The 27,265-nt window shown below is 41.7% G+C and overlaps 2 protein-coding genes across 6 annotated transcripts in view; one reads left to right on the top strand and one right to left on the bottom strand.

Annotated features, from left to right (window-relative positions):
• The window catches only part of LOC113254484 (uricase), a 29,649-nt gene extending 18,428 nt beyond the window's left edge, over positions 1–11,221 (bottom strand). Inside the window, exons 1-2 of one of the 3 annotated variants that reach the window (XM_026497714.4) lie at positions 11,104–11,221; positions 1,613–1,831 (exon numbers count right to left, since the gene is read on the bottom strand). In XM_026497714.4, coding sequence (XP_026353499.1) covers positions 1,613–1,831; positions 11,104–11,133 — 249 coding nt within the window. In that variant the 5' untranslated portion in view covers positions 11,134–11,221. Of the gene's footprint in view, positions 1–1,612; positions 1,867–7,728; positions 7,896–11,103 lie in introns of those variants that run through there. The other 2 variants (XM_044383689.3, XM_044383691.3) reach the window with 2 other exon arrangements.
• Positions 11,222–11,399: 178 nt separating this feature from the next.
• DNASE2B (deoxyribonuclease 2 beta) lies at positions 11,400–26,329 on the top strand. Of its 3 annotated transcripts, none has more exons than XM_044383686.3 (6): positions 11,400–11,996; positions 15,020–15,197; positions 18,484–18,565; positions 21,376–21,471; positions 22,803–23,000; positions 25,854–26,329. In XM_044383686.3, exons 1-6 carry the CDS (start codon positions 11,884–11,886, stop codon positions 26,192–26,194), a joined length of 1,008 nt encoding a protein of 335 aa, XP_044239621.2. In that variant the 5' UTR covers positions 11,400–11,883; the 3' UTR covers positions 26,195–26,329. The 3 variants fall into 3 exon arrangements, with proteins under 3 accessions (XP_044239621.2, XP_026353497.3, XP_044239622.2); XM_026497712.4 differs by having other exon boundaries at positions 21,310–21,471; XM_044383687.3 differs by lacking the exon at positions 22,803–23,000 and having other exon boundaries at positions 21,310–21,471.
• The last annotated feature ends 936 nt before the right edge of the window (positions 26,330–27,265 follow it).

Genomic DNA, 27,265 nt, shown 5'->3' with positions numbered 1-27,265 from the left:
TGTATATATTTTTTATATATATAAATGATGGAATATTATTCAGTTATTTAAAAAATGAAATCTTTAGATTTGTGATAACATAGATCATAGATGAACCTTGATGGCATTATGCTAAGTGAAATAAGTCAGGAAAAAACAAATACCATATGTTCTCACTTATATGTGGAATCTAAACAAAACAAAAACAAACAAAAAAATCAAGCTCATAGATATAGATAGCAGATTAATGTTTGCCAGAGGAGAGGGGGTGAGCAAAATGGGTGAAGAGAGTCAAAAGGTACAACCTTCCAGTTATAAAATAAATAAGTCATGGGGATATAATGTATATCACAGCAAATACAGTTACTAATACTGCATTGCCTATTTGAAAGTAGCTAAGAGAATAAATCTTGAAAGTTCTCATCTCAAGAAATAAAAATTTATTTCACCATATATACAAATATCAAATCATTATGTGGTACACTTGAAACTAATATAAAATTGTATACCAATTATACCTCATTTTTAAAAAAAATCAAAAGAAAAAGGTGCCTTGGTTTGGATAAGAAATTACATGGGCATTCTATCTCTAGTGAATAAATTCTAATGGTTTTTAATACCCAGGTCCGTTCCTTCACTTTTCTGCATCACTCACACAATACAGGAAATAGAAGGGTCTGCGATACCTGGCCCTCTTCTATAGCTCAGGACAAAAGCCTATTTTCAATTTATGTTTTCAAGAGAGCAATGCCTTTGTCCATAGCCATGTTTATGCTTGCTGGGGCCACTCTGACTGGCAAGAGAAAGGTTCAGCAGGGAGGAAGGCCTTGCAGAAATTATATTTCAATTAGTCTGTTCATTTCATACATTTTGAGTGTGGATTTCATGCAAAAGCATGAGAAAAGAGGCTTTCCAGTCTACATTTCTTGTCTTTTTAGACTTCTTAGCAAATAGAAACATTATCTTGAGTTGCCCAGAAATCTACTGGTGGTCCAACACAGCTTCACTCACACTTAAAGAAAGTGAAGGTGAAGTGCTAAAATAGCAGATTCTATCAGCTCCAAGACCCTTTTGAAGAGGACCCCTGCCATGATATACAGACACTAAGTGGTCATGGAGTTGGGAAAATTGGGAAGGCATCAAAAGTTGGGCAAATATATTTCAAAATATATCTTATACTCAAGATTTTCTTCTCTAGTAACACCAGGAAGAGAAATGGTACTTTCTTCTATAAATGTACACCATTCTAAAAGAAAAAAAACAAGCAACAGGAATCAAAGAAATGTATGACAAAAATGTGTAAAATTTGATTCCGAAATCCTCCCAGGGCCTTGATTTGCCAATGATTCTAATTAAGAGAGAACACGTAAATTTGTCAGATAGGATTCTCTTCCTAAAAGATGTAGTAAGTTGAGAACCAACAAAGAGAAGAAGTGAGATCAAGAAGAAGGGGAAAAAAACGTTTCTGTAAGGCTGAGAATTTTAGAATAGAAATTTAAAAAAATTAGTGGCTTTAATGTAAAAACAGGGTTAAAAAGTAAAGGGAACTTGCAGTAAGCAAGTGATACCCTGAAGGTATAGTATAGTGAATTCTGCATCAAGATAGGCGACATCTAAGAATAATGACACCTACCCCTTTAAACTTTGCCAAGACATGAACTGTGTTCTTGATGGTGTCTGTGGGGATGATGTCTGAGTTATCTCCATGCACGTAATCTTTTTTGGATCTCAGAGTCAGTTGCACTGAAGTTGCCACCTCTTTAATGCTGTGGTATTTTCCATTGCGCTGAATATGGAGAACTTTTACCATATCCTTCCCATAGCCAGTTCGGACAAACTCCACGTCCTCATTCTGCAATGAAAACACAGTCCTCTTACTGAAGAAACCTAAATGAAAGCAAAAAGTCAACTCCAAGCTCCTCAAGCCTTGATTTAATCACATAATTATAAAAGGTGAGAGTTAAGAGTGTTCATGAAAGCAAGACTATATCCAACCTTTGAAGAAAAATGGGAACTTTAATGGAGAAAAGAGAATTGCGAGAAACAGATGAAAACATATCCAACTAGCCTGAAGACAGACAGTAGATGGCTTTCTTGATAATAATAACTAATGATAACAATAACAGTATCTCCTGGACCGAACTATGTACTCTGTTTTATTTAATTCCTGCTAACTTAGTCCTTGTAACAGCTCTATAAACTCATATTATCCCCATTTTACAGAGGGAGAAACTGAGGTTCAAAGAGTCTAAGTGACTTGTTCTACTTCACATCGCTAGTGAAGGACAGAGCCAAGGATTCCTACTCCGATCTGTTGACTCCAGATTTTGTCCTCTGAACCACTATGTAGACAGCCATTCTTCTATAAAAATTTTTTGACTATGTTAACTGAAAATAATTATATCCTCTTTTGTATACCGAGTGATATTCTGGAGAAAATGCCCTGTGATCAATAAAAACAATTTGAAAATTGCTTCTTCTACTTGCTGCTGGGAAGAAGAGTAATTAGTGACAGGGTCCAGATTACCTCCAGGAGCACAGAGCCAGGGCCATCTGGCTGCAGGGACAGCTTCGCTTTTAGCGAAGAGACACTTAATAAAAGCCTGGTGATTGATTCATTAGTAGCCTTATCTGGAGCCCGAGCTCTTACTAGTGAATACATCTATCTCCACTGCTAGGATTCAGAAGATTTGTCCCTGGGCTTTACTGGTGTTTGAGAGAAGAGGCAGGAGGGAGCAGAGGGGCAGAAAAACCTATTTTATTTAGCATCAAAATTGAACATTAAAATGGTAATGAAAGAAACTGACAAAAATGAAAGTAAATCAGAAACAAATGCGGTGAGAGTCTGGGGAGGGTCACAAAGAAGGAACTTCACCTGCTAATGGCACACAGGCAATATGCTGAGGGCTGCCTCAAACGCTATTTACATAAAGCACCACCAGATCCTCTGGGAGGAGTTGTAAAGTACTAACCGACATCAGAAATTATTGTTATGTCCTTAATCAAAGTGAGAGGGATGGGAGGCGGTCTTAAAGCTCAGGATAGAGCCTGCTAGGACATGCTGCTGATTTAAGGGACGACCCTTGAAGGTCCCTCAAAAGCCTCTGACCCAATTTTGGAGGGACTCATCTTCAAGAACAGGATCAGTAAGAAATCTCAAAGAGCAGACTTAAAGGATTTTAATAAGAACGATAATATGGACAGGGAAAGAGTCACTGCTTGTGATTACAGGGACTTGGGAATCAGACCAGGTCCAAATTCTGTTTCGCCATTTATAGTTTTGTGGCTTGCAACAAATAATGTGTTGGCTCTGAGCCCTCAGTTTCCCCGGCTGTACAAACGGAGATAACCACCCCTTCTTGTAGGAGTTGCTGGTGAGTGTGAAAGTCCCGGCTCAGTTCCTAGTACCTAGTGGAGCAGTGAGGGCCACCCCAACAACCGTGGCCACGTCAGGCCCGGCTGTGGGCACAGGAGATGGCAAGAGGGACTTTGCATAAAAGCACCAGTTTTTAGAGTAGAGAGCACTGCTGGCAGCAATCAGAGGAAGACTCTGACATGTCTTTTGAGCCACAAGGGATTCCACTTGGGAGAGAGAGGCACTTGGCTGGTGTGGGGCCCCTGGACAGCATGAACGAGGGGCCAGAACCAAAGGTCTCCAAGATTGTCCATCAGCCCCAGGACACAGCAAGACTCAACAAATGTGACTCCTCAGTCCTACGCCCTGCCACTAAACACCCAAGCTACAGTAGCTCAGTCTGCGGAAGCAAGCGGTTCCTACATGATACATAGAAGGATTCAGTGACAGCCACCCTTCAGGTCCCCAACCCTGCTCACCTCTCCAACAGTATGCCTTGCCACAGCCTATTTCAAACTCTGCTTCAGCTCTCCTGAGCTCACAGTGCTTGCCAGACTCTGCATGGTTTCTCCACCTGTAGGCCTTTGAATATGCTATTCCTTCTTCCTTGGACACCCTTTCTCTTCCTTCAGCCCAACTACCAACCCCATCACCTGCCGAACTTCCTCTAGTCACCCTCCAGGTCTCAGATGCCGCTTCCCCCGGTAATCTGCCCATTTCCGTCAGGTCCAGAGTAGGTGCCTCTGCTCTATGCTCTGGAAAGAGTTATTGCCTTATCACAGCCTTTATCAAATTATATTGCAATTGCCTCATCATGTGTCTGATTTGTTAAAAAAAAAAAAAAAAAAAAAACAGGAAACTATGAAAGCAGGAGCCATTCTATTTTAGTTGCCATGGCAACTGCAGTGCTCAGCACAGCGCCTAGAACATGAATAGGTGCTTAACAAATGCGGCACGAATGAATGAAGGGTGCACCACCACCTCCGCCTCTTGTGTGGTGACACGGAGCAGTTAACGAAAATACCACCAAAGATTTCAATACAGAGTTGCCACTTCAGCTCAGACGCCAAGCAGGAAGTTCCTCTTCCTGGGAAAGCGGGGAAGGCGCCATCTGCTCTGTGATCACCACAGCCTGGAGATCACAGGCACAGCCGACTGGAGAACAAAGGCCCGAGAAGGGCAGAACTGAGTGTAGAGAGAGTCAGGGCCGCAGCACGAAGTGCTCACGCTGCTGACAAGACCGAGCTCTCCACACGGCGCCGCCATCATGGAGCTCCCGCGCGCGCGTGCAGAGAGGTCCGCGCTCCTCAGCAAGCTCCTGGCCGGCCCGGCCCCGGAGCAGAGCTCGAGCAACCACGTTTACTGGGTAATAAGTCAGAAGTAAAAGGACGCAACCATCTGCGGACAGAGCAGAATGGAAGAGCGACGGTGTGGGATGCCTGAGAGTCTCTCGGCAGGACCTGACAGAACGGATAACAGGTCCAGACCAGAAATGAGGCTGTTCTCCTCAGTAAGACTCCCCCCGGTTCTGTAGTCAGAGAAATCAGAAGGAGGTGCCAGAACCCTGTCGTGTATAAAGCACAGCATGGTGCAGAGATCTGTGTCCAAGATAACTGCACGATAGAATACGAGGGTCGCTGTCCTGTGGAGGGTGGGCAGGTGGCTGAGAGGATGGGCTCTGGGCTCTGGAATCAGGCAACACAGGGGCGAACCTTTGTTCTGCCATCTATTAGCTCTGCGCGTGGAGGCAAATTTCTCCATCTATAAAATGGGAATAATAGCAGTGCCCACCTCTCAGGACTGCTGTGAGGATTATGTGAGAAAAAACACAAAGCACTCAGAAAAGGGCCTGGCAAATAGTAAGTGTTCGATAAATGTTAGCCGTAATTATCATTGATAAATAATAACTACATGTCAAATTTTATATCAAAGGGTTCCAATTACTGTTAGAGATAAATACCCAGATTGCACACCAATCCAGAAAGACTGCTGCTATGACAAGGCCTACTTCTGCCTTCATACTTTGGTTGTCTGTCCTCAGGCTTGTGTGGCTTCAGGAAACAAAGTTACAAAAGGAAACTCGATTTCCTAGAGTAATACTCTGGATGAAACATCAGACCGAATAAATTTTTACCTGGCTCTACACAGGAAAAATCCCCTTTTCTTAGACATGTCTTGAAAGATAAGGGGATAGAAATCATTACTTAACTCCAAGTAATGTTGGAGAGAAGTCTCTGAGATTGTAAATTAATCTTATTTTTCACTTCTGTAATGAAATAGTGAGCATTTTCTTATTTGCAGGCCATACTGAAAAGGATGTAGGCTGTCACTACAGGTCTAAGGGTTCTTAGCCTGGACTCTGTTAACCCCTAGAAGACCCAGTGGATGGATTTGAGGTGGAAAATATTGAGAAAGATTAAAAAAAAAACTTTGGTAAATTTAAAAATGACTCACATTTTCTCTTTGGTCTTAGAAGAGCTTCTGTAAGCCTCATCTCTTCCCTCCATAACAGAGAGAAATACAAAAGTGCTAGCTATTTAGGACCCAACACAGGTATAAAAATCAACTCCGTTGCAGTGCGCCATGATGGAAGAACTGTGCGTGGAGACAGGCCTTTCTTTCTGTCTTTGGAATGTTCTGGAGAAGTTCTTCCAGTTCTGTGCCCAGGTTTTTCCTTTGCCTATTTTCTTGGGTATTCATGAACAAGAAGATTTCAGAGAAAGATGCTGAACTAATATGAGAAAAAGGAGTACTCATCGGAACTAAATATCTCTTTGGCAGATCTTAGCAATACATAAGGATAAGAACAATAATGGTGAATCATAACCTTAGAAGCAGCTGGTATTTTTTTTGGCTGCCTAGGATCTACTAAATGTCAGATGGGAAAATATTGATATCTAGTAGAAAATGTCATGTTGCTTTAGGCTGTAGAGTGGTTTATTTTTGCCATCAAGGAGGGATATGTCCTGAGTTATGTTCAAAGTGTGACTCTGAAGGGATTTGTCAAGCAGATGCTTCAAAAACAGTCTAACAAGTCATATGCATAATTATGGTAGAAGGAAGGTGACCTGTTACCTAATGAAGACTCCATTTGCAGGTGCTCAGTGATTTTCATACTCCTGCCGATTACAAAGGAAGAGAAAACTCATCACTAAATGTCAGGGGAAATGCTAATTTTCTTGCCAGCCTCTCCATGGCACCAAGAGCCTTAGGGCTGGGAACTGGAGCAAGGCCCTCGGGAGCTTCTAGGATTGGGGGCAGGAAACGCCACAACAAAGAATTGATGGAGACCTCCAAGAATGAAGTGGGAAGAAAATTTTACTGAAATGCATACACTGAAAGATATCTCTTTCCAAATGTGTAAGTCTTGAGAATAAAAATAGCGGTAGCAACCATTTAGTGAGGATTTCGTATGTGTCAGGAACTTGACATGTATCATTCCTTCTGATCCTTTACAGGGACCCCGTGAAGTAGGTATTTTTAATCCAAGTTTGACCAAGGGAGATACGAGGATTAGGTATCCTGCCAAAGTCACACAATTACTGGGTGACAGAAGGCAGGGGGGACAACCCAGCCCAAATGACATGCTCTTTCCCACTACAGGCAGAGTCCCTCTACCTCCTGGACGGCCAGCCCACTGGGGGTCGAAACAGAGGGAGGGAAACTGCCATGTCCCTGCAGAAACCTGAGTTTCTATGCCATTTTTAAAATTCCATTCATTGGAATCTACATTATCTTATCTGTTCCTCCCAAAATCTCTGCAATTTAAGAGGAAGAATTCCTATTTTAAAAGAAACTACATCAGGGATGTAAAGTGAGCTGCCCAAAGTCACGGGGCTACCAGACAGACTCAGGCCGTGGAAAGAGCCCTGCTGAGACTGAAGAGACTTATTCTGCTCACACTGGACCAGACAGAACTTACCAATGCCCAGAGATACCCCGGTTCAAGGCATCACTTTTTCTAGAACTTAAGTCATTATTTTAAATTGCAGGGGACTTCTCCGCTCTGATCAATTCCGTGTGTACGGCAAGGACATTTAAGTTGTGAAGTAAGGGAGGAATGAAAAGCTGGTTGCCCTTGGGGGCGGGATGAAAATTCAGCTTCGTGTCTTCAGTAACAGGCACTACGTTTGAGTCAAACACTTTTATCGGGGCAAGGACGACTGCAAACACGAGCGATATAGTTTTATTTGTGGTCATTAAACCCGTATCACCAAAGGACTGTTTTAGTCCCATCAGCAAAGATAAAGACATAACTGTGTCACAGAAGAACAGGAAACAAGGAGGGAAGGAACCAGTGTTTAGTAAGCATTAGTAATGTGCCAGAGGCTACGCACACAGCACCTCACTGAACCCCGAGAGCGCTCTATGAAAGCACAGATCATGAGCCTCACCTTGAGAAAAGGAAGCTGACAGTGTTGAGGTTAAATAGCTTGGTCAAAACCACATGGCTGTTGCCAGGGGCTCCGGGATGGCTCAGTCGGTGGAACATGCGACTCTTGATCCAGGGATTGTGAGTTCAAGACCCATGTTGGGTATGGAGATTAGTTAAAAATAAAATCTTAAAAAAAAAAAAAAAAGCCAAAAACCACAAGACTTTTGAGAGGTAGGGCCAGGCATGGAACCCAGGTCTGCCTGATTGTTTTCACTACACCCAGCTGCCTTTTTGACATAACATCAGAAGTTCTTTAAAATTGGATTTTGCCTGCATACTCATTTTTATTTATTTATCTGTTTAGATTTAATTCATTATAAATTCCACATAACCCCAAAATAGAAACCTCTGAAACCGTTTTCATTCAATCTATTCATTCATTTATATTTATTTAGCTCCTTCTAGGTGATAAGCACCATGGTAAGTGCAAGAGATACAATAGCAAACCAGGTGAACATTGTTCTGCCCCGATAGAGATTATACACTAGAAGTTTATGCCCTATACACTAGAGCAAACCTTTTCAGTAAAAAATCAAAAAGTTCGTATTTTAGGATTTGCAGACCATATATATGGTCTCTGCTGCAAATACTCAGCTCTGCCATTACAGCATAAATAGTTACACATAATACATAAATGAATGGATGTTGCTGTGTTCCAATAAAACTTTATTTGCAAAAACAGGCAGGGAGCCAGATTTGGTCCACAGCAGTTTGCTGACCCCTGTTCTTGCGAGGAAGGCTCAGAAAGGTAACCAAGTAATTAGAACACATTGTGATAATTACTCCCATTGAAAAAATACTGTGACCTCTGGGATACCTAAACCAGACTGAGGGAGATGAAGGATAGCTTCCAGGAGGGACTGGCATCCACAAAGCTATGAATGATGAACAGGAATTAACAAAATAAAATTTTCTGGCCTTCTTCCATTAATTCTATTTATGTTTTCCTTTAACAACATTTTTCATGAACAATTCTTTGTTTCACAAATACCTGTATCATGTTGCTTGTCTCATCAGTTTTCATCAAAGTAATTCCAGTACCCACCCTTCCTCCCAAAATAAGTATATCAACTTTTTCCTTCAGTCTGTCACATTCTGGATTTTACTCAGCACATCAACAGTCTTCTAGAAGTTTGAACAATAACTTAAACAGGTAAATTTTCTGACATGTAAATCATACCTCAAAAAGCTATTGAAAATAAAAAAATAAAGCCAGCAACCTGATTTCTAGAAGTTCTCAAAGGATGACCAAATTTCAGTGAAGCCTGCATAGACCAGGGTGAGGAGCAACCCAACTTTATCTCAAACTCAAGAAATTTTCACAGATAAAGCTTCAAAGAATATGAACTCATGGCCAAAAATAAAAAAGCACACAGGGTAACAAGGTATCATGAGATAGAGTTGCAGAAACAACAGACAGCGAAGTATGACCTGCAAAGACTTCAGATATTGGAATTATCAAACACAAAATATAAAATAACATATTCAATATTTTTACAGAAATTAAAGAGAGAACTGAGCATATCTCCTTCTTGAGATAGAGTGTATCTTCTCTTGAGCAAAAAACAAGAGACCATAAAAAAGACCAAGTAAATTTGAAGAAAAAAAAACCAATAGCATCTCTAGAAATGCATTACTAAGTGCATTAGGAAACAGATTAAGCACAACTGAAGAAATACAATTAGTTACTTGGAAAAGATAGATTAAGTAACAGAATAATATTGCCTAAGAAAGAATTTGAGAACTGGAAAATAGACCCAAGTAAAGAATCAGGATTAATACAGACACACAATAGACAGAGTATATGTAAGAGACATAAAATGTACTAGGACAATATGACAGAATGTGGAAGAGGCATAATTTCAAGGAGATCGGGACTGAGATCTTCCAGAATTACTGGATGAATGAATGCAAATTTTCAACTATAAGCTAAGAAGCCCTGACCAAGTGAAGAACTCTACCTTGTTCACTATACTTGGCTAAATTATAATGAAGGGATTTTCTACTGTTTTTAGAGGTAATTGTACTGTGAAGGATCTGTGATATTTTTGTGATCTTCTACCACTTGGGCTTCAAAAATGGGTAATATGAAAACCATCTCTCCAGTTCACATTTTCTCCATCCACCAAATTCCGTTTCTCCTCACATTACTTTGCTGTTTTTAGTAAAAACCAGGACACACTGGAATCTAGTCTTCAGGGTAATGTTGAAATCCCTGGAGCCCCTCAATGTCCAGTACAGTGTTTGATACCTAGTGATTGCATAACAAAGGTCACCTACCGACAATCAGCACAATCAGGTCAGCAACAACTGGAGATAAGAAAGCTTAACTGAAGGTTATATCTGAAAGAAAGTAACCTAACAGCATTTTTCTAGACCTTGAAATAAAAGTGGATTTAGCAAATAACATCTGAATACAGATGTCCCCCAGCCCAACCACAGGAAGGGCTCACGTTGTAAATAATCTTAGCTAACATTTGTGGATCATTTACTTTCGACCAGGCCCTGTGCTAAGCATGTAATGAGGAGAAAACAGGAATTATTTTATATCCTAGTCAACAAATGTTCTTTAGCCTACATAACTGAAAACAAGTTGATTATATTCTCTAAATGCATCAATGAATCTTAAGCCTATTCAGCTATTAGCATTATACTACCAAAAGCTATCACAAGATAAATTATTTTAACTTAGAAAAATAAACTTCATGCTATGAAATTTTTAAAAATTGATGAAAAGTTTGCAGTTGCTGAAATCTTTTTTTCTGAATGCAATAAAAACATATATAAAACAAAATGTTCCCCACAGAGAAGTGATCAGAAGCTTTTCTTTTTATTTACCAATTTGATAGGTTGCAAACCTGCCTGGCTCAGGGCAGCATGCATCAAAGTTTAGAGTGTACTAGCATCACTGCAAACCTTGTAAAAAAAAAAAAAAAAATGCAGATTCCTAAACCCAAGTGGAAGAATTCTAAGTTAGCAGATCTGTATTGAGGCCCAGAATTCTGCCCTTTTTGCAAGCACCACAGGAAAATGTGGGTGGGTGGTCCAGACAACCCTCACAAAACTCGGTCTTTAGAGAAATAGAGCCCCAACTCTTCACTTTCCCATGAACCTTGAGTCCTGAAAAACTCCAACTCAACCGTAGGAGATTTACAAGATTCCAGTTTGGTCTGGATCCATAATCAGAGGAACCGATCAGAGCCATAATGATTTCTAGGCATAGGGTAAAGTGCTACTTTTCATGACAGCATCTTTAATAACTGACTCAATTAAAGAAATTCTTTTCATATGCCTATCTACGCCCTTCCCTCCTCTAAAAAGAGAATGGTCTCACCTTTTTATAGTCATTGTGGTAATGGGCCATTTTCTCTTGGCCTTCAACTTCAAATTCAGTTTCAAGAGTGAAAAAGAATAGTTTGGGCAAAACAGATGTTTTCTAACATGTTTTATTTGACCTGAAGGGTGAGCAGTCAATATGTTTACCTGATTGCGTTAAAACCAATTGGACACCAAGGCCTCTTGAAATGAAAGCACCAAGTTGAGTGGCTAAAACCAGAGGTGGAGACAATATGTAAACATCTTTGGTAAAATACAATTAGATTTGCTCTGACTTTGAGGCAACCCTTTGAAGTACACTTTAGGAAATGTTTACCGAAGAATGAGAGTATTAGGAGTAATAGATTCTATTACTAAGACATTAGGTTTTGTCATTTCTGCTTAATGTGTGAACGCCAAGCATTTGCTTGCACTCCTGGACCGTCATGAGGGAGAAAACACGAAATATATTTAATTCAACATCCACTGATCAACATGGCGTTCCCCTGCCCACCGAACGTCCTGCCACATGATGTTCACTCCAAAGAGTTAACTATATATCCCTTTTTTTCTCTCCAGAACTTTTGATGACTTTGCAAGCCAGTCAACAATTCAGCACAAAAGCACCCGGGGTCACGCTGGCATGTTGTGACAGAAGCACACAATCGCATGAGGTTTACCCCGTTCTGAAAATGCCCGGACAGCGAACGGCAGAGGTAAGTGGAATCCCGCGTCAGCGCCCTTGCAGCCTGAGACAGACCCGAGACTCAGAGTCTGTCGTAAAGGTGGCAGGTACAAAATGACAGCAAGACCTCTGAGAACAGCCCTCGCTTTGCTCTTCTTCGGCCTCTTTGCAGTCCTGGAGGCAACAACAATATCGTGCAGGAATGAAGAAGGCGAAGCCGTGGATTGGTACGTGAATGAAATGCGAGGATTGATGCCTGCAGGTAGAAAGCCAGAGGATCTGGGGCCAAGTGGCTCACTCTAAAGTTCCAAAGGAGTCTTCCACCCTGCCTCTCCCTTTTAAAAAGAGAGGAAATTAAAGTGTGTAAATGAGCCAAATAGCCAAATAGGGGCAGCCTCCTGAGTGGGGGAGCATCCCCCCGAGGAAGAGCTGAGCAGCTCCTCGTGAGCCTGATTCGCTGGTCCCAGAGGGGCAAGGCTGGTGGCCACAGAGGTGGGGAGAACTGACAGCCTCTCTCAGTTGGCAGTTTCCTTTCATTGCATTGTGCCTTTCCTAACAGGATCCTTCCAGCATCCTTTCAGAGACTGACAAAGGAGAGAAGGCAGATTACTTTTCGCCTGACGTGCGAGCTTGCTCTTCCCCTTATGAGAATGAGAAAGAGGGCTTGATCGAACTGTTGGGTTAACCCTGTTTATTAGGCAGCACAAGGCAGCTGTTGGAGTGGGTGCTAGGTCCCTGGCCTCCTTCACAATGTCAGCAAGACTAAACACAGCGTCATGGATTCTTGTAAAGCTTTGATCACCTTTTCACTCTTTAATTAAGGTGTTTGGTTGGCATCAAGCTTTGTGTGAGCTTCAGGCCGCAGAACATAGATACACTCATTCAGTCTCTAAGCAAACAGTAACTGAGCTCATGCCAGGCCCTGTGCTGAGTTTTGAAAATACAGATATGAACGAAACATGGTTCTTGCCCTCCAGGAGATCAGTTATGGGGTGAGGGCATTGATGGGGACATTGGGGAGCATAGAGCCCAAAAAACTTCTCTGAGGAAGTAGTTTTGAGCTAAGTTGTCTTTTTTAAAAAAGATCTCCTCTATTTACTCATGAGGGGGGAGGCAGAGGGAGAAGCAGTCTCCCCATGGAACAGGAAGCCCAACGTGGGACTCGATCCCAGGACCCTGGGATCATACCCTGAGCTGAAGGCAGACACTTAACCTACTGTGCTACCCAGGCACCCCCGTTTTGAGCTAAGCTGGTTAGAAAAGCCAGGGAGCTGCAAGGGCATCTCAGGCCCATGAGGGAGCAGTGAGGAGGTACAGGGGCAAAAAGGCAAAAAGCCACAGAGAGGGCACGGAAGCAGTTCAGTGTTGCTGGTGCTTTAGGAGAACGTGGGGAGATGGAAGGAGGGAAGCTCAATGGGAGGCGACAGCCAGGTCATGAAGGGCTTCCTGTGCTGGACTGCAGAGTCCACACTCGACCCTCAAAGGGAGCTACTAAAGACCTTCAAGCAGGGATGTGATGTGGTGAGGCTCATATCTGAGAAAGCGCACTGGCAGTACTGTGAAGGGAGCTGCACGGAGACCCGTCTAGAGTCATGGAGACTAACAGGACTCGCATTACGGGTGACATGATGTGTGGACCCGTGTTAAAGAAATGGCAGTCAAATTAGAGAGGAAGGAACACTCTGAGAACACTTGCTCACAAATGGGCTGAGGGTCACAGGAGAGAGGGAGGAGTTAAGAAAGAGTTCCGGATTGCTGGCGTCTCTGACCGTTCGGCTGTGTTCCCTAGCTGCAGAGAAGAGCAGAGTTGGAGCAAAATATTATAAACTTGGTTTCAAACAGAGGAGCTGGAGGTCTCTGGGACATGTATGCATTTCGGCTTCTCTGGACCTCAGCATAGAGTGTGGGCTACAGACAGATTCAGAAGTCTTCAGAATATAACTGAAACAGTTACCCAAGAAAAAGGTTTAAAAGCGCGAATTCTCATCCGGCACGTCGGCACATCGTGACACTGATAGTGCTCCAGCTTTTGGTGGTGGGCCACCACGGTGGGATTGACACATGGAATGTGTTTTTGCCACAACTGAGAGGACATCTTTCTTAGCAATACCCGTCAGAGAGAACGCTGAGCCGAGTGGACAGGGAGGCAGCCTCGAGCTGCTACAACTCACTGTCAAAGGGCAGAGGAACCTCAGGCCAGCACCAAAGAATAATCTCATGTTCCCTGCCACGGGTGAGGACCCTGCCCTGAGAGTAAGAACGCATGCGCAGGGCAGGAAGGAGCTCATGTAAATAGAAGCAAGCGTAGAATGTGAAGCTTTTACGGGCAGTGTGAGACCCTGGCATGTGGCAATCGTGAATGCATTAGAATGTTTGCTTCATTGTGAGTATCTGACAGTTCATTGTGGGATTTTTGCTGTTAGAGAGTATTTGGCTAGCCCCAGGTGTCTTTGCCCTCTGAGGACTTTCAACATTGTCTGGAAACATTTTGGATTGGCACAGCTAAGGAGTACTACTATCATCTAACAGGTAGAGGCCAGGGAGGCCGCGATGCCCAGGACAGCCCCCTCAGCAAAGCATGATCTGGCCTGAAATGTGAGCACAGCACATTGAGAAGCCCTGGGCTGCATGATCCAACCACCTCCCCTCCCTGTGAGGTACCCGAAGAAGATATACAAACAGGAGATAATAGTAAAGAAGGCAAAATGCTTACTTGATTGGCTGGTCTTAGCCCTGAATCCTCAATGCAGGGTGGTCTGATAAACAGCTGAAGAATGTGGCCTAGGCCACAGGCTCAAGGGAGACACCATCTACTCTGCATGCCAGACCCAAATCTCAGACCCAGCCAGCCAGCTACAAAGAGATGAGCACGCCAAACACTTGGGGCAGAAGAGAAAAACACATCCAAGGCCTTTGCCGTCCAGCCCTGGGCTTTGGCCTCTCCCCAGTGCAGCCATATGGACTGTGGAGACAGAAGAGAGCCACAGTCAATGTGTACAATGCATACATGGGCTTCCACTGCCGGGACCCTCCCCGCCAGGCCGGTTACTGTCTCTAGACATGTCCAGTCAGACTCACATTCCCTCTCTGGGAAGGAGCAAAGCTAAGGGTGAGAATAGAGGCAGAAAGCTGGAGCAAATCCCTTTCCTTGGACTTAGGAAACACAAGTAAAATAATTTGTTTAGGTGCTTAACACCAGAAGAGCAGTAAATGTTAGTAATTTGTAATTTGTAATTATTTCCTTTGTTAGGTTTACCTTTTATAAGTTACCTAAGAGGCAAGACGAGGAAAGCAGGCAGACTGGGTTAGAGTACCTATACCTAGACTCTACAACCAGAAGCTGGAGGAGGAGTAAGCAACTCATGAATACCACCGAGAGTGTGTTGGGAAGGACGTTACAACAGCTATATGAAGCATCTGCCTCCAAGGTAAGCTATAGTTAATCACTCGTCTGGGTCATACAAAGTGCATCAAACAGAATCTACAGCTTCCAAGAGATTTTAACAGCTAACCTACCAAACCCCCAATCCTAGCAACTTGAAGCAAGCCAGCAAGAATCTGAATCAATCTAGGACCTTAAGGAATATGTCATCAGACTCTACAGCAATGCCAAATTATTGGCACATTCAGCACTATATCCAATAGTATCACTGGGTAAGGTGTGAACTAATTACATATGGAAGCCTTCTGGCTGCCAAACTCTGCCAATTCACTCAGTACTTGCTATCTTATCCCTCTGACAGAAATAGAAAGGAGCCCCCTCCTGTTACAATGCAATCTAGACCTGCAGACAATACACCATGAGCGATGGATTACTTGTGCTATGGTGGGGATGAGTGGTGCTGGCCCACATAAAGGTTTCCATGTGGTCTTCCTTTTAATTTATCATTTTCCAAATAGCAGGTTGAGAGTTAGGGCTCTAGTGCAAGGCCCAGACCTAACTTGCCCGAATGGAGATTAAAACTGCTATCTGGACTTGATCAGGCAATGAGCTAACCAGCCAAAGAGACACAGGTAAGTAGGCTGCTGGCTCACTGTGGGCAGTCTCCCAATGTTCCAGGCACCATCTGCTGTTCGGTGACAAGATACAGCTTTCCAACCAGGGGCGACAAGTAAAATCAAACAATAATATGCAGTTACACACATGTATGCATTCCTAACACTCACTTATAGAGAAGTCGATGTGTATAAATGATTCAGCACTTAGAGTGTGCTGGGCCTTTCCATAGGTCAATAAATTTAATCCCCACAATACTGTGTCAGACCCTAGCACTACGGTACATGTATATGTGAGTATTACTCAAAATGCGCAGAGTGTTGTCCTTATGTGTGCTAATATGCACTTTATTCACCTGCCATTAAGACCAGCCTTCAGAGCCAAATGACAAAGTAAGAATTTATTTGTAAGGTGCACCAAGTGCTATTCTAGGTGCTTTTTCAATTTATTTAATCCCAGCAGCAACCCTGTTTTAAATTACTAGATTATTATGTAAAGTCCAAAATGCCTGCTTTCCAAGGTTGGAGATGGAGGCCGGGGGCATAACCCATCAGTGAGAAAATCAACACTTCCATTCTTCCCTTCCCCACTGGGGAGAGAAAGGAGAGAGCAACATGGTAGAGTCTCTGTCATTTACCTCAGTTGGAGCAGATGGTTCTTCCTTTGGCAGAGTATACTAATGATCTTTGGAGGCACAAGACTAGCCCCAGAGCCCAAGAGGGCAAGAGAGCTAAACTGCTCTGCAAAATAAAACAGAGTAGATGAGCGCTAGGAATAAGAAAGCGTAAGAAACACAGGGGGGGACTGGGAGCAAGTCCGTGCGGTGATGTAAAACCATTCAGTGTTTCGTACCCTCAGTAAAACCTGCTCATACACAAGGTCTTGAGTGCTGGATTCTGGAAAGAAAATGACAGTAAAGGGGCTGATTTCCAAGTCTGATTGGCATAGAGCCAGAAGAAGAAGAGCAACGATAGTGGGTGACATCCAAGGGAGATGGGGTGTTCTTTGGAAGCTGGAATTCTGTGCCAGAAGTGATGGTGAAACATAGCTCCCCCACCTCTCGATCTGGAATTCTAACGGAAAGCGGAATGCAAGATCAGACCAACTGGTTTTAAATCTCAGTTGTCAAGATGACCTAGGCCAGTATCTCAGTTACATTTGGAATTGTTTCCCTTCTTCTGCCTTTGTCAATAAGAACCTTCCACACACATTCATAGTAACACTTATCAAACTATATTGTAGTTACCTGTACTTTTCTGTCTACATTCCCTGCTAGACTAGGGGCAGAGATTGTACTAGTCTTATCCAACTTCCAGCAGCCAAAATAATACCCAGCCTATGTGTTAAAGAAATGAAACGGTCCGGAGGCACATGTGTAGGCTTACCTACTTGTACGTCCACGGTCTTTCCCCTTTATCAGAGAGCCTCTCTTCACTTAGGGCTACATCGCATTTAACTTTAGCTGTTACCCTCCTGGTTAGAATAATAAACTTCATCTATTAAAAGAATAAAGTTCTTCATGGAATCTTCCCAGAGTCCCTTCACATTGCACGCCAAAGGCACACAATGGCTTCATGACCACATTCAATGCCAGTTCATTCAATCCCTGTCCGAGTTCTCCAGCAGAGGCTATCAACACCAACAGTACCTATGGTCAATTGTGGAAAGTGAGGGTAAGAAGACAGGTGCATTTCCTGGATATTCCTAAATATAGTAGCCAGGAATGTTCACAGACTATATGGTGAATTCAAAAAAAAGTTTTTAGATTATGTCAAATAATGAAGCAATTGTAAGGGACTCAGTTATTGACTTTTTTTCTGAGAGAAAAGGAGGAGCCTTTTTTTTTAAGCAGCTGTGTTGTCCTTTCTTGCTTTTAATTATGTCCCCAAGACTTTTTTTAATATCAACGTTACTGGCTTCAATAAGAATCGCTGCATCATGACACAAATGAAATGGAACCACACAGAACAAATATAAGGACGTTTCCAAAACATGACATAAGAGATACCGCCAAAATAATAGCTTCGTTTTTACTCAGAGATTTGGCCAACTGTTTAGAAAATTTACTCCTATTTTGCCTTACCAGAGGAAATCCAATACCACACATTCAGTTTCACCACTTTTTCTAAGCAGGAAAATATCAGGCAAGAAAGGTGAAGTGACACTGAGAAATGGATTGAAGGAAAATCCTCCCCTCCGGGGAAGTAGTGGGAGCGGAGTGAGGAATCCTGATTGAACACAAAACTATGACCAAGCGGTGAAGCACAACGTAAGCGGAGGAGCCCAGACCCTGACCGCCAGTTCCGCATCGTGCCTCTAATATCAGTGGAAAAAACCCAGGTGGAATCCTTGGCTGGTTGTTCCGACTTCATTTCCTGAACAAATATTTAAGTACTCCTTTATTATACACCGGTTGCCAAATGAGAAACGCGGGTCCAAAACAACCAAGAGAAATAGGAATATTGCCCTCGCACGCACATCACGACGCAGAGGGTCCGGGTCCCATAAGACGAAGCCATGCATGGTTGAGAATGGGACTTCCTGTTCCCTGTCTTGCGTGTCACAAAATCCGTAACGATGGGGAAGCTGCCTATTAGGAGAATGGATGCCTTCTCATGTGTTCTAATGAAAGCTCTGTATTGCAGGCGGGGTAGGAATGTTGTGAGCATTTACGAGTGTGAGATTTACACCATTATAACCCTAATGTGTTTGTGCAGAATAACAACACAGCCTATCTGCTATACAATGATGGGGCCCCTACATCTGCGAATTACAGCAGAAAGTATGGACACACTAAAGGTATGACGAAAGCTGTTGGTTTCTCTTTCCTACTGGAAATCAACATCCTCTAAAATGTTCTATCTTGAATATACTTATGTCACACACTAAAAAAGATAGCTTTTCTTTTTAATGGTTTATTTTGAGTTATCAAAATTATGATTTCTATATCATAGGTTATAATTATATCACTTGACTTGGAACTCTCCTTTCACAAATTCCATTTTATTTCTTAACATTTAAAAATACATGCTTTAGGGGCGCCTGGGTGGCTCAGTCATTAAGTGTCTGCCTTTGACTCAGGGCGTGATCCCGGTGCTCTGGGATTGAGCCCCACATCGGGCTCCTCTGCTGGAGGCCTGCTTTTTCCTCTCCCACTCCCCCTGCTGTGTTCCCTCTCTCGCTGGCTGTCTCTCTCTCTGTCAAATAAATAAATAAAATCTTAAATAAATAAATAAATAAAATAAAAAAAAAAACCCTTCCTGGAATCATGACCAATCTCTTAAAAAAATAAAAATACATGCTTTATAGCAGAAATCCAAGTACTGACTACTGGGAATACCAGCCAGTCTATGTGTGTGTGTGTGTGTGTTGTGTGTGTGCGTTTGTGTGTGTCCGCACACATTTCAGTCATGTTCATTGGGGTATAATTTACATAGAATAAAATTCACTCTACTTTAGTGTACAGTTCCTTTTGAAATAAACACTTTTGAAAAGTATTTTTAAATAGATTTTTTTATATTATGGTAATTTTGTTACATATATTACAATAATTTTTATAGGACATTTTATTTTTCTACTTATAAGCTATATATATGTATATATATTATTTTTATTATGTTATGTTAGTCACCATACAGTACATCATTAGTTTTTGATGTAGTGTTCCATGATTCATTATTTGTCTATAACACCCAGTGCTCATTACAACATGTGTCCTCCTTAATACCCATCACCAGGCTACCCCATTATATATTACTTAAAAATTCAAAATGCCAGCCAACAAAAAAATCTGTAATCCTAAAACCCTTTAGATAATCACATTAATACTTTCTACTTACTTTTTCTTTGTATTTTTAAACATTTTTATAAAACTATTGTAATGACTATTTTCAACCACTTTTCAACTTAATACATCATGAATAATTTCCCATGGCAACAAGTATTTTTCAGAAGGTCCCAAACTCAAAATGCCTTCAGGGGCAAGCAAATGGATGTCAGCAAGCCAGGTGGGCTGAGCCAGCAGGTCACTGAAGAACTGGGGGGTGCATAGTTTGTCAAAAGGGACAGAGAGTACTCAGATTGCCTTTTAGGGATGCATTTTTTCAGATGTTGAAACTTAGTATTTGTGGAAAATTTCCCCAGTGTTTAAATGTTGGCAATAAACTCAAAATTTCAAAAATACTCTGCGAGCATAATAATATGTATCTGCAGGCTAGATTTGGCCAGTAGGCTGCCACTTTGCAACCTCTGATTAAGAATATAATTTGTAATGGCTGTCAAATGTCATGAGCATTGAAAGCTTTTGATTTAGCCAAGTTGCCCTCCTGATGGCCCCATTAGCATGGAATGCGGCAATTTTTATAATACACCACATTCTCCAACCTCTCCTCCAACAACCCTCAACTACCATTCTCACTCCACCCTGTTAGTTGCCGAAAGGGTTTGGGAAAAAGACTGGAAAGGGAATGGGACCCCATGTCCAGAGGGGGAGTTCTCTTTGTCAACAGGTGCTTGACACCCTGTGGCATTAGTACCAGAGGGTTAGGATTTCAGGCAAAGAGCACACTCATCTGGGCAGAAGAGAGCCCCTAAAGGTCATCCAGCTCTGTTAGGCAACAGGACTTTGGACATTTTCCACCTGGACACAGGGAATGATTCTATATCCACTGAAAGACCAAGAGTGTTCTTTCTTAAAGTGTGTTCTTTGCAAAAGAAATAACTGGCAGGCATTTGGTTCCCACTCTAACAATAAGACAAACATGAATAGCTTCATATTTGCATGGTCATATGCAAACTGGAAAGTCTAGTCAGCATACCCAAACTATCCCAATTTATTTATAAACACAGAGATAGTCACAGATGCCTGTTGGATAGGATTCATTTTGCCATGTCACAAGATGATGAAAATCTTTCTGTTTCCTTCCTTTCCGGTTTTCATGCTATTTTGCTCTAGAAATCTTCACCAAACACAATTAACTGGGCTGTTTTGGCATGGCTTCTCTTTTAATTCTCTTTGCCTCTTGTTGCCGGGCTTGTGGGATTGACTAGTCTTCTACACATAAGCGAGCATCGGTTTCTTACAACAAATTACCACAGGTACATTTCTCCATTAGTTATTTGTCTCTTTCAACTCTTTTTTAGCCAGCCTTTGAAAATAGCTTAGCTACTTAGCAGTAAAGAGACTCATTATCTGAAGTTTGCCAGGTGACTGTATAGTTTAACAAGGTCAAATTCCAATTTAGCAAATTTGCATTCTGCCAAAACAAATTCTCCTTAGGTTATAACATGAAATTCCTCTTAACTCTTCACAGGGCGGCTGCCGTGGCTCTCTTTTTGGTGGCTTACGATCAGTAGTGGGGCAATGTGATGTGTGCCCGAATTGGTTTTGAAATCTTTGAAAAACAAGCATAATCTTTGTGATTATTCATGGAATAAAACATTGGCCTGAAATATAAATGGGCTTCAGTGCTGCAGCTTTGAACGCTATTGTTGGATGGAGATTTGTTTTTCTAATGTATCTGTATGAACTGTATTTTGGGCAGGCTTACTGCTGTGGAACAGAGTCCAGGGGTTCTGGCTGATTCATTCTGTTCCCCGGTTTCCTCCAGCTCCTGAAGAAGGCTATGATTACCCACCCACAGGAAGAAGACATGGACAAACTGGCGTCTGCATAACTTTTAAGTACAACCAGTATGGAGCAATAGGTAACACTAGAGTGTGTTAAAAAAGAGAGAGCAATGTTAAAGGAAGGATTCGGAAATGCATTCATAAATGTATTACTTCATCTATTGCTCTATTCATTAACACTCTGATACCTAGATTCTATTAGATTCTAATATTGGCATTGCCTTGGTGAGACCTTGAGCAGGTTCACTTCCTAGACTTTTGTTTCCTGATCCACCAATGAAGTCTTTGAAATTGATCAGGGGTAGTATTTTCAAATGTCTGCAGTGGCCAGGCAGGTAACAAAAGTGGGTGAAACAGACAAGTAACAAAGCGTGGGCAGTAGGGACAATAAGGAACTGGGGTGTTGATTCTCCCCTCAAAAGCCTCAGCTCTGCCATATGGCTGTGCAGGAAAGCAGACCTAATTGGTTACAGATCTCCATAGTTTTCGAGAGGAATTAGAAATCTAGGGATGGGAGGATGAGAGAGAGTCAGAAAGAGAGTATGGTCTTAATCTTATTTTAAAAAATAATTGTGCAGAATACATGTTGTCTGCAGGCCACCAGCTTGACAAGCTCCAAGCCACATGATCTTCCTTTAAGATCCCAAGCTCAAGTGGCCAAAAATACTTGGATTTGGAAAACTATGGTGGGGGAGAAGGAGAAGTAGGAACGCTGTTTTACCAATCTCTTTTTACCGAGGAGGCTGCTAAATTGTAGTAAAGAGTGATTTACCTCTAAGTATAGGGCACTTTAGAACATATTTTCCATCAAATTTCACCTTATGGCAAGGATTACTGAGGCTGTCACCCACGTTAAGCCCTGGTTTAACTAACCGAGTTCCAGTAATGATTATGGAGATGAATAGCATAGAGATTAGGTGTGCATGCTGATGAGCTGATCATTCTTTAAGCTGGGTGTTCAGTACATGGGAGTTCTCTACTTTGCTATATGTTCATAAGTGTGAAAGAAACATATGGCCTCCAATGCCAGACTGCCTGGGTTTGAATATGAACTCCATCAGTTACAAGCTTTATAACCCTGTGCATGCAACATAAATCCTCCATTAATTCATCTGTGAAATGAAGATAATGATAAAAGAACTTACTTAATAATATGGTTGTTGTTAGGATTGAATTAGTACACCCATGTAAAAGCCATAGAACAATGCCTGGAAAGTAGAAAGTACTCAGTAGGTGTCAACTCTTTTAACCAAGAGTGATCTGAAAGCTATTGGCTTAAAGAAGGGAATACTCTTGTTTTTGTGTTCTGCTTTGTTTTATTTTTTAATTCACAACAAGATCTGTAATATCAAAAAGCATGTCCATCTGTGTCTTAATTCTCAACTTTTCTTTCTGTTTCTTGATTCAGATTCTCAGCTCTTGGTCTATAATCCAAACATTTATAGCTGTTCCATCCCAGCCATCTTTCACCAGGAGCTCGTTCACATGCCCCAGCTGTGCACCGGGTCCAGCTCTTCAAAGATCCCTCACCGGCACCTCACCACACTTCAGTCAGCCCGGGGCCAAAAATTCCTCCATTTTGCAAAGTCTGATTCTTTCCTTGATGGTATGAAAGATCATGATCCAACCATATGTAACTCAGCTGTTGGACTCACTTTGGATTGTATAGCGGAAATATTCTCATTATGCAGGGGTAGGGAAGTAGAAGAAAGGGAGGAAAAGGAAGGAAAGGGAAAAGAGAAGTTGGATCAGTTCAACCGCCAAAGTATCTCACAATCAGCCAGCCAGGGACCAGTGAAAACTCCAGCCTCTTTGGGCACAGGACCACAGCTGTCCCCTTCTTTTTCCATTCCCTAAGCAGTTATTTTAAGCCTTCTTTACTCTAAAGTCCTTTACGTTACCCTGGCGCCTCATTCCCAGCCTGGATTTTTCCTTCATAGAACAGAGATCACCAAGGAGAAAACACTTCAAGGGCAAACTCCACTCAAAACAGTATGAAGGTTCCCCAAAAAATTAAAGATAGAAATATCACATGATCTTATAATTCCACTATGGGGTATTTACCCAACGAAAACGAAAACACTAATTCAGAAAGATATAGGCAGCCCTATGTTTATTGCAGCGTTATTTACAGTAACTAAGTTATGGAAGTAACTCAAGTGTTCATCAATAGATGAGTGAGTAAAGAAGATGTGGTATATATACACAATGGAATATTACCCAGCTATAAAAAGAATAAGATCTTACCATTTGTGGCAAAATGGATGGACCTAGAGGGTATCATGCTAAGTGAAATAAGTCAGAGGAAGACGATGATTTCTCTTATATGTGGAATTTTAAAAACAAAACAAATGAACAAACAACCCTCCCCCCAAAAAGCAGAAATGGACCCATAAATACATAGAACAAACTGATGATTCTCAGAGGGACGTGGGTAGGGCAAAGGATGGGCAAAATGAGTGAAGGGGAGTGGGAGGCACAGGCTTCCAGGTATGGAATGAATAGGTCACAGGAATGAAGGAGCAGCCTAGGGAATATAGTCAATGGCATAATAATGGCGTTGTCTGGTGACAGATGGTAGCTCCGCTGTGGTCAGCATAGCATAAGGTACAGTTGTCGAATCACTATGTTTTATACCTGAAACTAATGTAACATTGTGTGCCAGCTGTACCTCAATTTTTAAAAACAGCTAACACACACACACACACACACGCGCACACACGCACACCCCAACTCTCAAGAGTCTTATCTGTTTCCATTCCTTTTCACAAGTTTTCCCTCATCCCAACAGAAGCAGTGCACCCCCTTATGCTTTGGAACCTCAGAATACCTTGATTCATCCACTTGATCTGTTCTCCTTCTTGTACGTCAACAGACCCACTCTCTAAGCTCTGTCCCCTTAACACACAAACATTCCTAAAAACGCTCCCTCAGTTCTAGATCTCCTATATCTCTGTTTTTTTTTTCTTCTCCTCCAAATTTCTTTTTGAAAGACTTCAGAGCCTTCACTTGCTCAGCGCTCCTTCACCGCAGTCTTGAGCCTCTGTCTGTAGACACTGCAATCTCTCCCCAGTCACCAGTGACTCTCTTAGTTGACCTCACTGTCTTCCCTCCTTGCTTGCTTGCCTACTTTGTTTTATATTAGATAAAACTGACCGAATGCCTACCACCTGCCAAGCCCTGAGTTAGGCACCAGATAGAGATCCAAAAATTAGCAGGACTGAAATAGCCTCTGCAGATTTTGGCACTATTAAAACCCTTTCCTTCTTGAAACACTCCCCCTCCCTGATTTTTGGGAATGTACAGTCTCTTGGTCTTCTTCCCACTCCTCTTAAGTCTCTTCTGCCAGGTCCTCTTCCTCAGCCTGCTCCTTAGGTGACTGAGTTGCCACGTGCTCCTCTACCCTTCCTTATCTCACTCTACATACTCACTCCAGCACTTCCAACAAGCCTTCAGGTGATTCCCAAGACTAGATCTACATCCCAGACCTCTGGGCTAACAGCTGTATTCAATAGTGGCCGGGACATTTCTACTTAGAGGTGGCATAGCCACACCAAATTCAACAGGCCAAACTCATCATTAGCCCCCACAAATCTACTCTTTTTCTGTATTCTGCATAGTCAACTGGAGACTCTAGACCCCTCCTTTTTCTTTACCCCTCTATCAAGTCATCAAATTCAATCAGTTCTAACTTTCTGCCATTTCCACAGTCCACACCTGTGTATTATCACAGTTATTGTGACAGTCTGATGTTTTCCCTATCTCCAATCTAATGTATCTTTCTCAGTTCATCCTCCACATTGCCTCTCGAGTGATGTTTATGATCATAAATCAGTTTCCGTTAATTCTCCATTAACAGTTCTTTAAAAACTCCCCCATTGAGGGGCACCTGGGTGGCTCAGTTGGTTGGGTCTGACTTGATTTCAGCTCAGGTCATGATCTCAGGGTCATGGGATCTAGTGAGCCCTGCATTGGGCTCTGCACTCAGTGGGGAATCTGCTTAAGATTCTCTCTCTCTGCCTCCCCTCTGCTCACTCTCTCTCTCTCTTTCTCTCTCTCTAAAAAAAAAAAAAAAAATTGCCCCATTGATTTCAGGAAAATCCAAACATTTTGGCATGATTTGCAAAGATCCCTAGAAGCCAGCCCCTGGATACTTCTCTAGTTTCATTCTTTCCGAAGATCTTTTCAGGACAAAAACATATGTTGCTTTCTTGTTGGTGTAGAACAGAAGACATTTTAAACACCAATGTCATCTTAGTACTAACAATAATAACTTTTATTTGCATATCACTTTAGCACTTACAAAATGTTCTCCCGTCCACTATCTCAATTATGTTGTTATTATTGTGCGTATGACATCCACGTATCAGGGGTGAATGATGATTTCCATTGCTGAGGATATTTTCAGGGACTTATCTAAGTGTAAATACTAACCTCACTATCTCCCTGTAAACTCTAGACATCTTTGCAGCCTGGATGGCTCAACATTTGAAGACGCACTTGCTAACAGAAACCTGGCAGCGAAAGAGACAAGAGCTTCCTTCAAACTGCTCCCTTCCTTACCATGTCTACAATGTCAAAGCAATTAAGCTATCTGGACAGTCTTATTTCAGTTCTTACCAGGATCATGCCAAATGGTGTGTTTCCCAAAAGAGAACCAAAAATAGCTGGACCTGTATTGGAGACCTAAATCGCAGCCCATACCAAGCTCTCAGAAGTGGAGGATTCATTTGTACCCAGAATCAACATATTTACCATGCATTTCAAGGACTGGTTTTGTATTATGAGCACTGTAACTAAACTTGGTGAAAGGACATATGTGCTATCATTTTCAATGCTGACGATGGGTCTTCATCAGATCCATTCTTTATATATTAAAAGCCTGTGAATGCAGTTGTAGTCCACATATGATCAAATAAAATGCTTTTCTACCATGCTTACCATTTTATCTTCCACCCAGTGGCAATTTATCTTTGCATTTATATGTCATAAATATAAATTATTATACATAACTAAAGTGAGAATGGGTGGAGTGGAAGAAAAAAATATTCTCAATTGTTCATAGATGGACTGAATATCTCCTAGATTAATTTCAACTCCTTCACAAAGATTTTCCTGACTCTTCTCCTCATCCCCTGTTGAAGGGAAAAAAATCTCGCTCTGTATCTCATACCACTTAGTCATATTCTTCTTGGAGTTCTTTTCACTGGTTTATGGTTAAGTCTTATTTATTATCCTTGCAGCTGCTCCTTACTAATCTTACAATCTTAGGCCGTTCACTTGAACTCTCTGAGGTTTGGTTTTCTCATCTATGAAATGGAAATAATGTCTAGATATGTTTAAGCACCTAGCGCAGAGCCTAACAGAGTTGACACTTAAAAATAATGGTAGAATTTGAATATGAATCCACCTACTAAGTTAGAAGAGACAAAAGAAAGCTTTGAAATGAGTAATATTTTTCAAAAAAAATTTTAAGTCAGATTAAGAGAAAGAAGTAAAACAAGCAAATATAACTATGATATAAATAAACAGTTATACATTTGCATTAAGTACGAGTTGCCTAATAAAATTTGAAATATGGGTCCCAATTTCAAGAAAATTACAATCTAACAAGTAATCACAACAATAACCAAAGCCAGCACTAATTGAGCATTTACTATGTAGTGAACAGTCCACCCATATTTCCTAATTTGATCTTCATAATGACGCTATGCAGTGTGAATTATTATATCTCCATTTTTTACTGACAAAGAAACTGAAACCTACAAAGCTTCAGTAACTTCCCCAATATTATAGAGGTCATCTGACCTCTAAGGCAATGCTCTTTACTTCTATTCCAAGAGACAACAAAGGAAAGGATGCAATATAGGA

This window comes from Ursus arctos, unplaced genomic scaffold, assembly GCF_023065955.2.
Source record: "Ursus arctos isolate Adak ecotype North America unplaced genomic scaffold, UrsArc2.0 scaffold_12, whole genome shotgun sequence".
NCBI classification, from domain to species: domain Eukaryota; kingdom Metazoa; phylum Chordata; class Mammalia; order Carnivora; family Ursidae; genus Ursus; species Ursus arctos.
Note: the sequence above shows the minus strand (reverse complement) of the source record. Positions and strands in the feature narration are given on the sequence as shown.